The following is a 19085-nucleotide window of genomic DNA, read 5'->3' as shown; positions in this document are numbered from 1 at the left end:
TATAATGTATCCATCATTTTCTTTTTTTTTCTTGGGCTGTTCATATTGCATGGGGTAACTCTAAAGTGGAATTAAAAGAGACATGATTAATAGTGGGCTACAGAGAAATAATGCTATCATAGTAGTTTCTTAAAATGATCTGGCATGTGTGCCTAAGAAGCATTCCCCAACAGAGACAACTGTGCTGTTTTACGGTCTTGCAGAGTATTGTCTCTTTAACCTCACTATTTCCGAGAAGCCACTGAAAAGTTCTAATATGTCACAATTCAAATGTCAACATGTTGTTGGAAAGGAAGCTAATAAGTTAAACCTTTGAGAGATGCCAGAGGTGATTCAAACTGTTGAGAGAAGTCCATTGTTTTCTAAGGGGAAATAGAACTCCAGAATGAAACAGAGTACTTAGCAGCATTTCACTGGAAGGTTTGGGGGGGAAAGTGCATGCACACTAATTTCTTTTTAATCTGGTAACTTTTTGAGCAGAACTATTTATCTCAGTGTACTTCAAAAGAAGGGAAAATGAGATTAAGTTTTAATAAGATGAAAAGTATAAAATTGCTGGGTTTTGTAGAAAGAGCACATAGCAAGGGTACTTCTGCTAAGATGGTATGGATTCCATTGATATAAAAACTCTTAGGTTATATTATAACATATTATACAACATTAGATGTTTGACATTATTTTCTATAAACCAACTTCACAATGGGTAAATTACTGTGGAATGAAAAAGATTTTATTTCAACAAGAAAGAAATTAAGCAGAAAATACCACTCATCGAATTATTATTTTTTTTAATTTAGCACAATTTTATACTGTGGTCTTTTTATAGAGAAATAAACAATTGGACTTTAGAGCCACCTACTGGAATAAAGAGGCACGTACTTACATTTAACATCTGCTTCTCAAAAGATAAACAAATAAATGCTACTAAAGTTATGCACATTTCTGTTGATCTTATAAGACATTAATTTACTAGACTTTTCTCAGTTTGAAATATCAGATGACCCTGTAAGAAACCATAGTTAGAGCAATTACATCTAAAAATAATCCTCATTTCTTAGTAGGGTGTACCAATTTATGTTATGCGATTTTTCTCCCACGTCAGATTGAGATTGAGCAGAATTGAACCCCTATTTTGTTGTTATCATTGTTGCTTCTGGGGGTGTGTGTGAATGTAATTGGTCTCATTTTTCCAGTTGATTGTATAATTTCATTCTTTCTTCCATAACCTCTGCCTGGTTACTGAATTGTTTAATAAACAATTGTCCAATAAAATTAAAAACTAAACATTTTTATGATAAAATGAGTAAGCACCTTAAATATTTTTTATGATTAAATGCTTTTCCATTGAGATATAACTGATATATAACATTATATTAGATTTAGCTGTGAAACATAATGATTGATTGTACATTTGTATGTGTCATGAATGAAATGCTTTTATAAATGAAAAAAATCCTGCAGTCTGGACAAGTAAATTGTTCAATGACTTGCCTAAGGTCACCGAGCTGGTTTGGGGAAAGGTGGGCAGCTCTTGGAAATTATAGGTCAGGGCTCTTTTCATACTTGCCCCACTGCTTTTTAGTCAGTCATTAATGGTTTTATTAATTCCTTCCTCTCCTCCACATTTTGCTGGAAAGTAAGGGAAATAAGCACCAGTAAATGAATCGATTGAAGGCATAATGCTGGCTTTCAAAGAGTGGGATCCGGGGCAAGGGCGTGAGGGCAGGTCCTTGATGGTGAGAGAGGATTATGTTTTAGAAAACAACATACTCTCCTTGCACGGTGTGCTCTACAGATCTTGCTGTCATAATTCTTTATGTCATGTCCTTCCAAATTCTTACCTTAAAAAATACCTTGTTGAGAAGGTGCTACTTTTGAGAGAGCACACGCTCAAGGGAGGTGATTGTGTCCCTGGCCACCCTTAGCTAGACTGTGGCTGGGTAATGCCAGACGCTTGGACTCTACGCATGTGTGTGGTTCACTCAAGAGTGAGGAATGCAGAGAAGGGGGAAGTCTTTGTTAAACATCACACCCAGTGCCTGTGACATCAAGGCCTGCATTAAGAAAATTTGATTTGTGAAGCAGGATTTGGGAAAGATTTGTGAATTGGCATGGGAGCTACAGCTTTCCATTCATCACCGGAGGGGTAATTTGCAGTATATAAAATGGGAAGTCACACATCTTTGGGAGAAAAAGAAAAGGAATATTTTTGTTAAGGTATGAGAAAATGTACAGATAAGTTATTATTCACTTCTCTCTTTCTTCCCACCCACCCTCGTCTGGTCTGTTGAAGATATTTTATAGAGTAGTCGCAGACATCGCGCCGGGAGAGGAGCTCCTGCTGTTCATGAAGAGTGAAGACTACCCCCATGAAACCATGGCCCCGGACATCCACGGTTAGTCGTGCCCCAACCGCCTGGAGCGCCGTCCTCATTTGGACGGTGACGGAGCATCCAGAAGGGCCCAACATACTTGATGTTTGTTACTTTTCCTGGCCATTTAATGTCAGTTTTAACACATTCCTTTTCTTGAAGTGGCTATTTTCTTGGTTTGACATACGGCTAATATCACTATGAAGCTAAAGTAGCCATAGGTCTTCCCTGAAATGGAGCTCAAAGGGAATTTTGAATATTTAGACTGAGCCATCACATCATTAAACCTTTTGTCAGTGCCTCAGACTGTATTGGGAGTCCTCTCACTGAGCAGTAGGTCATTCCAGAGAGCCTGGTTTTGAGTTTGTATATATAGCAGATATTTCTCCCATCTAATGTTCTATTACTGGGAAAAGTGTTTCTACCTGAGCAAAATCCCAGCCAGTGTGACCGTAGGGGAGAGGGTTGGGGTGATGGGGATTTGGGAGAAAAGTATGGATGAGGAAATTTTAGAGCCAGAAAGATTTTTATTTGGTAGAGACCTATTCTAAGTCAAAGGAAGAGGCAATCAAAAAGAATTATAATGACTAGTGATGTATATTCAGAGAAGCTTAAGAAAAAAATTCTTCTTGTGTTGATTTGTATCATTGAGATGAGAATTTAATACTTTTTTTTCCCTTTCCTATTTCTGTCTCCTAATATAATGTGATTTGTTTCAAGTTCCTCTAGTGGTGTCTTTATGGTGTTTAGTGGTTGGAAGGACCACTGGGAAGGGTTACCCATCCCAACTTAGCCGAGTGATGGAGATGGACCTGCTCCCATCCCCCCAGCATTCCGAATGGCAGAACCTCAGCCTCTGCTTCTGTGGCTCCTTTGAAGGAAGCCACCACTCTTTGCTGGCTTATTGCTTGGACTTTCTTCCTTTGGCTGAGCTGCATTCCACCTCTTTCTAGATTATACCAGTTATATTTTTGGGAGCCTTCTGGAAGTTGATTTCTTCTTAGAAACTCTGACAAGCAAATGGTTTTAAGAAATCCTGCGTTGTCAAAAAGCCTGGTGAAAAGGGAAGTCTGCCCCCAAAGGGCTCCATGACGGTGGGGGTACTTAGATGATAGTTAGTACTTAGATGGTTAGTTTACCATTCTAAAAAGCCTAAATAAATGTGACTGTTTTTCTTTTGGGGCTGCCATTCATATATTACCTTTCTTCACAACACACTTGGACCCATCAGTTGCCTTTTGTTTTCAATGTGTCATATCCATCCAAATACTATGTATGTTATATATGAGGTCTGCCCAGAAGGTATCCAGCCATGTAATATGAAAAATACAGACATTTAGCCAAGAAGACACAAGATACAAGAAACATGGTACGTAGGACAAGGATCCCTTAGTCCCCTTCAGAGTAGTCACCTTGGGACTTCACATAGTTCTCTCAATCGCCATCAGCGGCACCATCATATTTTCCTGAATTTCACTGATGGTCTGAAGTCTCTTCCCTTTCAAAGGTGGTTTTTGGGAAAAGCCAGAAGTCATAGGATGCCAAATCTGGGCTGTAGGGATTGATGTTTTGCCAAAAACCACTGCAGAAGATGTGATACATCAGCAGGCACGTTGTCATGAGGAAGCTGCCAATCACCAGTTGCCCATAGCTGTGGCCTTCTGAATCATCTGAATAGTTTCTGCAGAGCCATGTTCAAGCTTAATGCAAAATTTGATGTAGATTATTTGCTGTACTTGCTCAGTCATTTTGAATGCGACAGCCACACAGTACACATGCTCACTCAATGGCCCCACTGACTAGTACAGTGAAGTCATCATTGTTCACACATGCACATTCCAGTTCACTCTTGTTGGCTGCCAGGTTACATCAATGTTGCATAAACTGGTCTTGCTATGTTAATAATGGCTGGAATTTTTCCAGACAGGCCTCATATAAGGTTTATGATGTTTAAATGGTGATTTGTATTTTATACTTCTAGGATTTAATGTTTTTAGGAAAGAGAAAATATGCATTGTACACACATTATATGCTAGCTATTATATGCTTTTTATTTATTGTCTCAGTTAATCTTTACACATAGTTCAAACCTGTAAGCAGGAATTATTTCCATTTCATATATAGGGAAACTGAGGCTACATAGGCTAAGTTAATTGGCAAAGACCACATGGCTAGAAGGTGGTAGAGTCAGCACTCAAGCCAAGATCTTGCTATATTAAAAACCGAGGCCTTTCCCATTTATTATGTGGCCTGAAGGTTCTATTTGTGTTCAGACTGCTGGCTGAGATCCTAAATGTAGACCTTAAATATGTGAATAGTGTAACAGATGATAGGAAACGTTTCTATTACCTAGTTAATGTCATAGGGAAGCCTGTCCTTAGAGCTGAGATGATTTATTTCAGAATACCCCTCTCTTCCTTAATCATCTGCTTCCAAAGTTGACAAACCCTGTCGAACCTACACACCAATTTCTCTACCTTGCTGGCTCTCTGTTACTGGCTTACTTTAAACTAGACTAGTATTGTATGCAGATTACAGCAGCTGGTGTCCCATCTGACCTTGCCGCTTGGCTTCTCAGGTTTCAGTGGGGCTTTCCAGCTTCCAGTGGCTTTCTCTTCCCTCCTAGCAGGGACCTAAAAAGCCCCTAGTGACCTGCTACCCTCTCTAACTCCATTTCCCACTCCTCCCCTGCGTGCACCCTATAAACCTGTCATAGTCTGCTACAGCTTTCCTTCTAGGAGCCTGCCACGCTGTTTCTGGCCTTCCTCACTGGTCCACGTTGTTCCTGCTGCCTGTAGTGTCTGCCCTCATCCCAGTTCACCCGACTGATTCTTGCTCCTCACATTTTCTGAGCCTCTGTCCCTCAGATTAGATGGATTAGGCACAGTCTTCTGAGCTCCCTCAGGCCCTATGCATGCATCTGTCATAAAATAGATCATATTCTGTTCATATGTGTATCCCCTTGAGTTTCTTATATATTAATTCCCTAGCAAAATGCCTAGTATTTGGTAAGTGACTAAAATATTCTCTCGAAAATGTTCAGTCAGTGAACAACTGGGTATAGGTTCGGGCTGTAGGTTTATACAGTAGGGATTATGTCTCATGTTGTTGTCCCGGGTATCTTTCAACCTTCGGAGCTATTTTCAAGACTTCAGTGATTGTGTCTGGGTGTTCTGGGCATAGGAGTATGGCCTCATGAGTGGACTGAAAGCTATTCAAATGGTAAGAACAGAAATAGTACCATTATTCCCTGATACTTTGTAACTTTGCTATCGCTAGTTGCCACTACTATTCTTTATTTATCTCACTGATAGAAAGTGCAAATTCATGCTGTGTTTGCTATTTAACAAAGCCATGCCAATTAGCACCGACCCTGGAGTAACATAAATTAGCCCGAAAGAATGCTAAAAACACCCTACTGTATACCATTACGAGTAATAATGTAATGAAGCATATCAAGTTTGCTGATACTATAACCAGACTTAAGCATGGCTCAGAGGGGAACTGGGTGTTCCATGCATCCTGCAGTTGTCACGGCACATGGAGCAGTGATGGACTCGAATCCTGTCACAACCACTTAGCTGACTGGTTACTGACTGGTTACTGAACATCTCTGAGCTTCAGTGCCCTCATCTGAAAATTGGAATTAAAACCTGATATGTGATTCCTTATAATCGGGTTTTAAGGAATATCAATAATCCATATACATGGCTGAGGAAATCGATGATGCTCACTAAGTGGTCATGACTATTTTTAATGTCCCGTGAATATTAAATCCTGGAAGGGTTTTATCTGATAGGAAGTCTGTACTGTCCCCACAGTAACCTCTTACATTATTGTGCTAGGCTCTGTCCTGGCTTTCTTACATCTACTATTTCTAATCTACATTAAAATTGAAGTGATAGAAATGAAAACCAAGAACTTTCTCTTATGTCTTCTGTCATTCGGGAATGCCTCCTGGGCTGTGTAGTGGCACTTCCTGGTCTCCCAGTCTTAGTAACACCTGGATTGTTTTCACAGAAGAACGGCAATATCGCTGTGAGGACTGTGACCAGCTCTTTGAGTCCAAGGCTGAACTAGCAGATCACCAGAAGTTCCCGTGCAGTACCCCTCACTCAGCATTTTCGATGGTGGAAGAGGACTTTCAACAAAAACTTGAAAGTGAAAATGATCTCCGAGAGATACATGCAATCCAGGAGTGTAAAGAATGTGACCAAGTTTTTCCCGATTTGCAAAGGTTAGAAATGGCACGTTGCACTATAAAATGTGTTTATTTACTCTGCAATAAAATGTTTTTATTCTGAATTTTAAAAATTTATGCAGATGGGAAATTTGAAACAGCCGTGAGTCTGATAAGTATGTTAGTAACATGTTCAGAAATCATTTTTTTCATGAAATTCTCATCTGTCAAATATTTACAATGAAGTTAGAATTAGTTATTTGGATATATAACCAGCTAATAGGTTTTTGGTTTGTATGTTTCTACCTAATGGTTTTTGCCCTGGTTCACAAACAGTTTTAATAACTGTATTCATTCTTTTGCTTTTAAATGTGGAAATGATCCTTGGAACCTATAACCAGAATTTCAAGTGAACATAACATCATTGTATTTAAATGGGTATGGTAGTGTATTAACCGGACTCATTCAAGAGTGTGAATTACTAAGTTTGTCTTGGACACTCCACCTCTTTCCCTTTACCATTTTGCTTTCCTTCTTTCCTTAATGCCTCCCCTTTTTCCCTCTTCTTTTGGCCTCTGTTGATTGCTCTGCACCCTCTTCTCTGGTGAGGCCACTTACAGGAAACGATTTCATGTAGCAGTCATTAATTTTAATGCATAAATGACTAGAAAGTCATCAAGCATAACTCAGTCCTTGTGGAAATTGAATCAAAAGAATGAATCTCTAGCTTTGAAAATTCAGGCCTGATTTAACTATTAGAAAACATTTTGGGGAATAAGGAGGCTTTCCCAGTCTTCTTTAAATTCATCTTTACTGCTTAACATAAGTTCACACAGAGAATAAATTTGTTATATAATGTATCTGGTAAGACATGTATTGTTAATTAAAAAGGAAGTTGCAGCATTTTCCTTAAATATAATTATGAACAAATTAAAAAAATAAAAATAAGTCATAGGGAGTAAAACATTTATAATACAAAGCGAGATTTAATTTCAGAGTTTATTTCTTTCAATTTTATTATCAAAAATAAAAGACAGCATTGTGAAACAAAGTGGACAGACTAAACACTAAAATATAATTCTTACTTCCTACTAGAAGTAAATAGCAATACTTGTTAGGTGGGGAAAGCTTCTCACTATGACTAGTTCTAAGAGGAAGCCTGAGTGAACTCTGCTTAATGCCTAGACTGACTGTCAGTTCGGTTCCTGAAGTCACACATTCAGTGGAAAACAAGAAGGAAACCTAATTAATTATCTGGCGTTGGATGAATCCTGAAAACTCACTTTTGGGTAGTCAGTGAGACGAATTTAGCATGTCATTATGAAACCTGAGGGCAAGCAACCAAAGGGTTATGTAATTTAGCCATGTGCAAAACCTGTATTCTCTAAATATTTCTTACTTTGTTGAATCCTGTATTGTTTTTTATACTTTATCAAGTGAAAAATCCTTTCTTGACATGATACATTACTCTGTTTTGTATCTTTTATGTAAAATGGTGAGAAAAGAATATTCTCTCCCCACACACAGAAGGGGGTGGGTGAAAAACAAAGGTTGATATGCAAAAAATGGAAAGAACCCAGAAGACTTCTATAAATTGGGATAAAATTCAAAGCTCTATAAATCAGGATAGACTTCCTCATTTATTGAGTCTCGGTAATGACGGACTGGATTGCTTCTCTGTTGATTAAAAGCAGTATACATAAAAGTTGCTTTCGTGAGAAGCATTTGCCTTTTAATTCTTCTATCACTTATTACTCGATAGCTGCTAATTCCATGAAACAGTGTGGGCTTCATGCTGCTTAGAAGAAGCAAAGAAAGCAACATTCCCTTTGCTTTGCTCTGTTTTCCCCACTACATGCCATTTAGCATACTCTAAAGCTGTATCACACCCTTGGAGTCGGGGCCGGGGTACAGCTCTATGTTTAACCCAGTCTTTCCCCACTAGCTTTCAGAGCTTCTGACTTGACAAACATATTGGAATATGATGTATGTCATAAAATGACATGCCTTCATGGGTTGTAAAGGACAATGGTGAGAATAGGAGTCTGTACAGTGATTGTGGAAGATATCTCTGACTCAGTTCAATGTTACCTCAGTGGTTGCTATCTCTCTCTTAACTCTCTTGTTAACACTTCAACTTGTGTAACAGAGAATGACATAGTGTAGATAAAGATAGGGCCTTTCTTGTGACTCCACACACCTGTACTCTCCTGGTACCTTTTGTTCACAGAGATATCGCCACTGGTGCTCAAATAGAATAGCATTGCTAATGTGACTGACTCATGGGGCAGGAAAAATAAGTGTGTGTGCCAATATGAATAGAATTCTAGGGAGGGAGGGGAGGAAGAGAAAAAAAAATATGGGAAAGGTGTTTCTAATTTACCAAGATAGGAGGAAGGACATTTTATTTTCCCCATACTCCCGCGTACTCCGTCTCCACTCTGGGTAATACAGTCTAGGTGCACTGAGGCCTTACCTGATATTTGAATTTGCAGTGGTCATCTTACAGAGAAACAAAACATAGGGGAGAAAGTGTGACCACATGTTTGGTAATTTTATTTTTTTAAGTAACTTTTTCTTACAAAAGTTTCAGATACACACAAAACTAGAGAGGATTGTAAAATAAACCCCAGACACTCAGCTCTGATATCACGCCAGGCCCATCTTGTCCCAGCTACACTTGTTTTGGATTGTTTGCCACAGATCCTGGGCATGATATGATTTTATTCATAAATAGTTCATTCTGTAGCTATAGGAAGTAAGGACTCTTTAAAACACAAGTTCACGTTTCTGCAGTATATCATGATTTTCAGAGTTTGTTTGAATTAAGATCAAAGGAAGGTCCATCACTGCAACTGGTAGACAGGCCACTTGTATCTCTTTCAGTTTATAGGCCCCCCAGTTAAAGTCAGTCAGTCAGTCAGTCTCTCTGTCTCACTTTCTTTTCTGGTCTCTCATTATCATCTATTCTCTCTCTTTTTCTCATTACAATTTACTCATGGAAGAAGCTGAGTGGTTTTCCCTGTAGTATTTCCTCCCATCTGACTTCTGCCGATGACATCACTTTGGAGTTGTTTAGCATCTTTCTCCGGGGCCCCTATTTCCTGTTAATGGAGATATATCCCTTTGATCACATTTAGGTTCAAAGTTTGGGGAAGAATACCTCATTGATGGTATTATTTATTCCCACCAGGAGACACATAATGGATCACATAGATTCATTAATTCTGTAGGGGCTGCAAAATGAATGTGTTTTTACTTCTGTTACTCTCACATTATTTGTTATCTGGACTAACTCTATACAGAGAATCTTCCCCTGGTTCTTTGTCCACCCTCAGGTACAGCTCTTATAGAAGGGACAAGAGCCTGTGGATGAGTTTTTCCTTTTATTTATTAGTTTCCAGAATAACTATTTGGCTTCCCAGCATCTTCCAAAGGTGACTGGTGAGGTTCTATTTGCATGTTTTCAAATACTGTTATTGTGAAAATATGAGATTATTATTTTTATTGATGCTTATATTTTTGCATAGTTTTTCAGTAGGCATCTCTTCAAATTGGCATCCTAATTCTTTTGACATGGATCTACAACTTTCTTGTTTTTTGCCATAACAACATGTTCAAAGCCCATCTTGTGTATTTTGTTCTTCAAATTTGAAACAGGCTATTATATCTCCAAGGAGCTCTGGTTACCTTATGTGGGAGTAGTGTCCTACTGTGTTATGTGTTTGTGTATTTAATTAGCAAAGATATTGCAAACACCTTCTGAATTTCACTGTAATCCATTATCTGTATTTGCTTTTGATTATATTCATGCACATTTCCTATACAATTTTTAGAGAAAGGGGAAACATTTGAGAAGGAAAAATATTCTGAGCTTTAAAACACAGAGAAACTATGCTTGTGAGAAACTTCTAACATTTTTCCTTTGAGGATTTTTAAGAATTCACTCACTTTAAATATTACACACTTTACTCCATAATTAATAGACTACATATATTTTTCTATATATAAAAAATATTTATATCTTTATGTCTGTGTCTGTATTTGTACACAGACATATTTATCCATCAGTCTGCCTACTTGCCCATTCACCCATCCCAGGGTAATACTGGGAAGTTGCTTGTTAACTATTCAGCTTAGAGCACACTTTACCATATGGTGACGTGGGTAAAAACAAAAGTAGTTTTTTGAATCTAGAAGTTATATGCATCAGACAGAATACCTGCTTGCATGTTCTTAACCATTTTCTTAACATTTGAATGTGTTTAAGTGGGTGTTAGCAATATGTGTTACTTTCAGAACTGTGTAGTGAATCTAGACTTGACAAACAGCCGGTTGTTTTTCACGCTCCTAAATTGGCAATCCCTGCTAGCTGTAGCAGATTTATTTTCTAACAACAGGGGTACTTCTCTGCATTAGTGAGAGACACAGTCTAGGAAACATAAAATGTACTTTTGTCTGTCCCAAGCCTGTTTCTTTTCTTGCCTCCTCCTCCGCTCAACAACTTTTCTTTCTTATTTCTTTAATTGCCACTTGGACTAGCAATAAAATGACGTTCTGTTTATGAATGTGTTCTTTGTCACCATGTCCTATTAAATTAATTGTTCTCTTAACAGCCTGGAGAAACACATGTTGTCACATACTGAAGAGAGAGAATACAAGTGTGATCAGTGTCCCAAGGCATTTAACTGGAAGTCCAATTTAATTCGCCACCAGATGTCACATGACAGTGGAAAGCACTATGAATGTGAAAATTGTGCCAAGGTACAGTGAATTTTTAGACTACTTGGCCTCTCTGTCATCCTGCTCTCTCTTAATCTATCACTTGCTACGATATATAAAAACAAGCCTTGAGAGGGGAAACTATAAATATCTTGAGAAAAGTAGACTGAGTGTTGTATGCTAAAAGGCATTAGTGCAGTGTATAAAAACACTTAGTGGGTATCGTTTTATTTTTGTAAGAGAGGAAGTGAGGCTTAATGGTGAGTTCCAGAACTAGGTGTCAGACATCCACGGTAAATTCCTGGTTCCGCTACTGGCTTGCCAGCATGGGGTTGTTTTATAGCCTTACGGAGAATGAAAATTTTATCCAATGCACATTACTGATTTATTTTAATAGCAATTTGTGAGGAAGCCACATAAAGTTTCTGAATGCCTATTCAGAAAGAATGGGAGACTTCTACATTTGCAGATTTTTCCACCCAAGTCCCCATCATAAATCCTAATTAAACTTAATTCTAATTAAAGGCATAGTCCCTTAGTGGCCACTGCTGCCTTAGTGCCCAGCTGCGGAACAACATGAGAGTGAAATGAATGCACTTCACCGTGACCATTACAGGAACAATAATTCGCAGTATTTAATTTTCATGTTTCTCAATTAACTGAAAAATGTCCTGGTGTCATGAAAGTTGATTTCAGTTTGCAAAAACTTTTCATAGCATTTGAGTATCTTTTCTCATGCTAGTGGAAATTGTGACATTCGAAATTATCTCTAGAGATGTTTGCTTTCAGGTATGTGGAAGGCTTTTTCTTTATTGTTTTGTTAGTAAAGTGTCCAAAGGGATGATTTTAGCTTACTGGTAATTTACTGAAATGCAGTGTTAGAATTTAACCCCTTGGGGAACTCTTTGAATAGAATTGTGATACTTTTGTCAAAATCCCCCCAATTGTGTACATAATATGTCTCTATTTAAAGAATGGAAATAACTCCCCAATTTTAATAGTGTCATGACCAGCATTTTATTATCCAACCCCAGTTATTATTTCACAATGAGATCAAAAAGACCTGAGCATGGTCTAACAGTGTCAGTCATCATTTTGTTTGGCTGATGCCAATGGACACTTCGTGCTAAGGATACAGAACTGAGTGATGTACAGCCCATACCCGAGAGGAGCTTGTGCTTGGGAACCATGACTTTTTTGGGTCTTTGGGGAAAACAAATCACCAAAATCAAAACGCATAAACAAAATTCCTTCTTGAGTCACTCCTGGTCTTCTCTAGTGTGCCCTTGAATTAAGTTTCTCGATTAATCAGTACTCATTTCCTAGCAGGTTTTCACGGACCCTAGCAACCTTCAGCGGCACATTCGCTCTCAGCACGTTGGTGCCCGGGCCCACGCTTGCCCGGAGTGTGGCAAAACGTTTGCCACTTCATCAGGCCTCAAACAACACAAGCACATCCACAGCAGTGTGAAGCCCTTCATCTGTAAGTTTTTAACACTCCAGCCCTCCTTCCTGCATCTGTCTCTCGTCCAAAAGGCCCTGTGTGATCAGGAGAGCAGCCACACATGGTCGTTAGAGGGGTCTCCGCATTAGGTCTTTATGGTCCAATCCGGTAGGGCTATTTTCTAATACCAGAAAATCTTTTATAACCAGATCCATGGTATTTTGTCTATGATCCCTGGGGTGTTCTCTTTGAGATGAAATCAATAACAGGTAGAGAAAAGAGAAGTCGTTAAATATTGAAAGGGAAGCCTCCCCAGGTTGTAGGATTTAATAGAGACAACCAGATTTGTCGCGCGCTGAGAACGCTCATGGCTTTGTAAAACAGCAAGTAGCAGATACCAGTAACCAAGATGAAGTGATAAAAACCTGTTCTGGATCAGAAAGAGCCGGAAGAACCCCACCTGGCAAGTAGGCTTATGACTCTGTGTGTACATGTGTGAGTGTGTGTGTGGGGAGAGAGGGAAATAAAACGCCCTTTAATCTACCCGTTGTTGCCGATCACAGGCTGCAGATCGGTAGTTCTGTTACTTGAAAAGCAGAACATTTTCACTTTGATGCTGGACACGCTGCCTCTGTAACTCACTGCACTAAAACAAATTTACAGGCAGTGGGTTTGTGTGTTTTCAGGAGACATCCAATCTGACCACCTACTTAAAACGTGCAGAACGCTGTAGGAACGTACTTCAAATAAAGTCAGATAAAACCTTCACTTGGCTTCTTCTTCTGTTTACCCACTCCTGTTCTCTGCATTGAGCTGGAACATTTCATCAGAGAAATCAGTGGTTCTCAGTCCATCTGGGCAATGACTCTGGACTTCGTTTGATCCATTTGCTTGGCTGGGCATATAGACACAGTGACTCACTGAGCCATGTCACAAACTTCAAGACTGATTTTGGATCCAGAAAAGCTTAGAATTGATTGAGCATAGTCAGTAGTTGGCAAAACCTCTGACTTGGGAACCATTGCAGAACTGTTTTCTGACAAATACTCAATGGTTTCTAGTAGGTAAGACCTAATAGAAAAAACCTAACTTTCAGTGCCAGTACCGAGATGCCAGATACTAGCCCTCCTCCATTTGGCTTTGACTCAGCCCCCTTTTTGATTCAGAACACCAAGAGAGCTTCCCTTTCCTTTTCCAGCTTACGCTAGAGTCCTCTTTGGCTCACAGGTTCCCTGGGTAGAGCGAAAAGGACTACCAGTTGGACAAGAGGTTGCTGTAGCTTCTCTCGGGAAAGCTCTGTTGAAAGTTGCAGGAAATAAAGTGTACAATAGAAATTTTAGACTTGTCTCAAAAAAAAAGTTCTGGCCTCTAGGCTGTGATGCCCTAAAAATGTACTTGCAAGTACTACAGGCATAAATAATTCATTTACTTCTGATTTTTCAGAAATATATATGTTTTGGTGGAAAAAAGAGTGAAATAGACCACAACGAATTAGGATCACCCATTTAATGCTTTCTCTATTATTTAAAACAAAAAAGTCAGAAAACACAAATTCCTGTCATGTAAGATTCTGGGATCTGGAATTTTAATCGTGTTGAAGTCAAGTATTTCACTTTAAAGTGCTGTAGGGTGTCCCTCTCCAATTAGATTGCACAAATGATTTCCCATGAATGTATTTTCAGTAATTATTGGTAAATTTAAATAACAGATGGCATTCTTCAAATATAAAATCTGACAGAGAACCATGGGGTAATTATGAATAATAGCCATGTAATTTCAGAACAAAAGAGGAGTTGGTGTGGAGACTTTGGAGTGGAGGAGGTTCACCTAGAGTTGATATCTGTTTCTCACCAGAAGGCCACACACCACGATTTACCCCCACTGGTGTGTTTATGGCAACTGTCTCTTATTACAGTGTACCGCCAAGCCTGGGCCCAAAGTCACCATCACTAAGGTAATTACTCACTGCCTTTACAAAAACCTCCAGCCTTCCCAAATAGAAACCACATGCTCTAATAGGCTGCATATATTCAAAATACCTCTTAATTTGTTTAATAAGTAGAAAAATGCAATGTTAACTGCTGGCTAATTCGTTATTACTGAGAAAATTACTGTAGAGTATAGACTTCAACATCAATTGAGCCGTTTACCTGGAGGCCTGGTGGTTTGTGGTGGGCCGGGCCAGGCCTCCACGTGAGAAAAACAAAGCCTCTGCCTGAGGAGACATCCCTGATTCTGTGCTCTGGAGATCTGACACACAGGGTGCAATCAGCGAAGTCAAAGGCACCTTCCGTTGCTCAGATTCAGAGAAGCTCTTGATTTTCCTAAATCTACTGAACTCTTAGGGAGAAGTGTACAGAGCATTTCTTTGCCAGAAAGTTTCAAGCCCTTTAAAAACTTACACCTTGGTTGAATACCCATTAAGACATTTTAATGCCCAGAGGAGAGGTGTCACTTTCTTAATGAGTGTACTTTTATAATTCCAACACTTTATTTACTATTTCTTGTTATTACTCAGGTTACTGAATTAGTGTAACTAGGGAAAATATCGTGTTTCTACCCTTTACATCATATGGTTTTAATTAGTGTATCGAAGAGTTTAATTATATGTAATATTTAAATTCTTTTTATGCATACAGATATTCATATAGTATATGGTTAGCTAGTGTATACTATTAAAGGAGACTCTGGTCGATATATTCCAGTAGAATGATTTGAAAAGGAATTACCAACATCTTCTCTTCCCGTCAAAATGTCTGTTCCAGCCTCAACAATGTTATGAATCATCCCACAGTTAGAAACTCCTTTAATGTCACTAACCACACTGACACAGGCAGTACTGCACTTCTGCCGTTAGTAGTAAAACACATAGATGTGGAATCACTTGGTTACTTCTTATTTGGTGGTGTGGGGGATAATCCCAAGTTCTGGGTGAGTTCTGCATGAACAAAGGTCTGTAAAATCTCCTTTGAGGTTTTTTTTTGTTTGTTTGTTTTTATTATTATCGCCTTGACTCAGGAATTCAGCCACTCTCTGCTTAAAGACAATCATTTCATGAAACCAATAAAGATTGTTTTTGTCTTCAGTTTAATTTCTTATATAAATTTGTTTCAGCAATGACCAAGAAGGTGCGTTATCTTTCTGTATCTATTAAACATGCACAAAAGCATTAAGATGAGCTCACACATAAAGTGGACTCATCTTTATTAAAGCAAAATAAAAAATGTGACGCTTAGGAAGCAAATCCTATAATCCTGCTGGACTGTGAAGTGGGATTCTTACCTAGCAAAGGAGTTCTTAAGGGTTACAGAGTTTGGCCTTAAAATAGACTTAGATCTGTTTGCACCTATGTAAGGAGGAAGATGTTCTACTTCCCTGGCAAATTCTCAGGGAAAAGGGTTGTTTCCCAGCCACACCCACTGCCCTGCTCTCTCCGGATCAGTGCACTCACAGCACTCTCCCCTGCTCCGCTGTAGTTGGCGGTAACACACAGAAAGTCAAGCCCTGAGATAATGGGTGAAGATATGACAACAAGTGGACATGTTTCCCAAGGACGGGGCTTTCATAACTGCAGGAAGGTTCGCACAACCACTGGTGTGAGGGGAAGTCAGAGGACGTGATCATAGTTCATGGGAACCAGCAATGCAGGATGGGCCACATTCAATTTAGTTTCCTTTGCAGGCTTAAAATAGAGCCATTGTAAATTATGTCAGTCTTTCTCAAATCATGAAAATGATTGTTAAAAATGTCTCAGAATACACAATGTGCATTGTTGTGTGGCTTTGATGTGTGAATGATGAGAGCATATGATATAATTCAAATTAAATAATGGTACAGCGGTCACAGGCTTTTCCCCAAGGGGAGAGAGAAGAAAGGTGAAGTTTTTGGTTGAGCGAAAAGGCTGTTTTATTTTGTTCTGGTGCCTGTGGTATAGAATTCTTTAAACGGTCTAAACTTTTAGAGGGGTTCCTGTTATGTTTCATGTTTAATACTGCCAAAGACTTTAATTTTAAAGATTCTGTTAGTGTAGCCATTGGGTGGGAAATCAATGTATGCTGGAATTTGATTTTTTCATAAATATTTAAAGACAAGAATATGATGCAAAATATGGTGCAGCGGGGGTGATGCAATATTTATATATATGAACAATTTGTGCTGTCTCAAGACATTTGTCAGGTTGGATGCCTTGCTTTGGAATCTAGTGGAGTGGGGTTTCCTGCATTTGGAGCACCCAGGGTGGAGTTCCAACATCCTTGCCTGGCTTCCTAATTGAAATTTTGGGTAAACCAATTGTGATGCTTGCTAAATTCAGAAGCAATTGCCATAAAGCCTGAGATTCTTTTTTGTTGTTTGCACACAGGTGAGGTCTGCCATAAATCCTATACTCAGTTTTCAAACCTTTGTCGTCATAAGCGCATGCATGCTGATTGCAGAACCCAAATCAAGTGCAAAGACTGTGGACAAATGTTCAGCACTACGTCTTCCTTAAATAAACACAGGAGGTTTTGTGAGGGCAAGAACCATTTTGCGGCAGGTGGATTTTTTGGCCAAGGCATTTCACTTCCTGGAACCCCAGCTATGGATAAAACGTCCATGGTTAATATGAGTCATGCCAACCCGGGCCTGGCTGACTATTTTGGCGCCAATAGGCATCCTGCTGGTCTTACCTTTCCAACAGCTCCTGGATTTTCTTTTAGCTTCCCTGGTCTGTTTCCTTCCGGCTTGTACCACAGGCCTCCTTTGATACCTGCTAGTTCTCCTGTCAAAGGACTATCAAGTTCTGAACAGACAAACAAAAGTCAAAGTCCCCTCATGACACATCCTCAGATACTGCCAGCCACACAGGATATTTTGAAGGCACTCTCTAAACACCCACCTGTAGGGGACAATAAGCCAGTGGAGCTCCAGCCCGAGAGGTCCTCTGAAGAGAGGCCCCTTGAGAAAATCAGTGACCAGTCAGAGAGTAGTGACCTTGATGATGTCAGTACGCCAAGTGGCAGTGACCTGGAAACAACCTCGGGCTCTGATCTGGAAAGTGACATTGAAAGTGATAAAGAAAAATTTAAAGAAAATGGTAAAATGTTCAAAGACAAAGTAAGCCCTCTTCAGAATCTGGCTTCAATACATAATAAGAAAGAATACAGCAATCATTCCATTTTCTCACCATCTTTAGAGGAGCAAACTGCGGTGTCAGGAGCTGTGAATGATTCTATAAAGGCTATTGCTTCTATTGCTGAAAAATACTTTGGTTCAACAGGACTGGTGGGGCTGCAAGACAAAAAAGTTGGAGCTTTACCTTACCCTTCCATGTTTCCCCTCCCGTTTTTTCCAGCATTCTCTCAGTCAATGTACCCATTTCCTGATAGAGACTTGAGATCGTTACCTTTGAAAATGGAACCCCAATCACCAAGTGAAGTAAAGAAACTGCAGAAGGGAAGCTCTGAGTCTCCCTTTGATCTCACCACTAAGCGAAAAGGCGAGAAGCCCTTGACTCCAGTACCCTCCAAGCCTCCTGCCACACCAGCTACAAGTCAAGACCAGCCCCTGGATCTAAGTATGGGCAGTAGGAGTAGAGCCAGTGGGACAAAGCTTAATGAGCCTCGAAAAAACCATGTATTTGGGGAAAAGAAAGGAAGCAACATTGAACCAAGACCTGCATCAGATGGCTCCTTGCAGCATGCTAGACCCACCCCTTTCTTTATGGACCCTATCTACAGGTAAGGGTAGGAGGGAGATGGTTCAATGTGGACATATGTGTGAAAGCTAATGCTTACACCATAGAGTTACAGCTTTTAACAAACCATTTTAATTACTATTGTAAAACAGAGAGTACAGTTGTTTGATCTAGTGAATTCATTTTTATTCCAAAAGTCAAAGTTTGGACTTATTTTTGGATGACTCTGAATTTGGGGTTTTGGAATAAGCCCACAGAGTTCTTTCCCTTGACAATAAATTTATTTTTAAACATATTTTTTTTAAGTGGAAAATATGGGAAAGCCATATTTAAAGCAAGTTGTCAAGTGGCGGAAGAATGAGGCTCCTGAAGGATTAATGCAAATATGTGTGGGCACTTCAGTGGGTCGGGTTATTTGGAATGAAACGGGACACAGAACAGCGAGAGTTTGCTCTTTGCTAACCTACCAACAAGCCTTCATCAGCACTGTTCATATTCTGTTTCTACATAAATCTGTTAGGAGTCCCAAGCCAATGAAATATTAATCACAAAAATGTTTTGTATATAACGTGAGTCTTCAGCTTAAAAAAAAACACATCTCTCTTTGATGCCTTCATAATCCAGTTTCCTTTAATGTGTCCAAAAATTCTTTGGGAGACACGTATATATTCATAAAATACTTGTTGTACAGAG

At 39.3% G+C, this 19085-nt stretch overlaps 1 protein-coding gene across 14 annotated transcripts in view; it reads left to right on the top strand.

Moving 5' to 3' along the window:
- The window catches only part of MECOM (MDS1 and EVI1 complex locus), a 550693-nt gene that overhangs the window by 502406 nt on the left and 29202 nt on the right, over positions 1-19085 (top strand). For 11 of the 14 annotated variants that reach the window (XM_045850965.1, XM_045850969.1, XM_045850963.1 and 8 more), the window contains 5 exons: positions 2294-2396; positions 6393-6609; positions 11169-11316; positions 12601-12757; positions 17079-18435. In XM_045850965.1, the coding sequence (XP_045706921.1) occupies positions 2294-2396; positions 6393-6609; positions 11169-11316; positions 12601-12757; positions 17079-18435 (1982 nt within the window). The remainder of the gene's footprint in view (positions 1-2293; positions 2397-6392; positions 6610-11168; positions 11317-12600; positions 12758-17078; positions 18436-19085) is intronic. The other 3 variants (XM_045850966.1, XM_045850964.1, XM_045850976.1) reach the window with 2 other exon arrangements.

The sequence above is a fragment of the Phyllostomus hastatus genome, unplaced genomic scaffold, assembly GCF_019186645.2.
Source record: "Phyllostomus hastatus isolate PE091 unplaced genomic scaffold, TTU_PhHast_1.1 phas_contig_86, whole genome shotgun sequence".
Lineage (NCBI taxonomy): Eukaryota > Metazoa > Chordata > Mammalia > Chiroptera > Phyllostomidae > Phyllostomus > Phyllostomus hastatus.
This window is presented reverse-complemented; position numbering and strand designations above follow the sequence as displayed.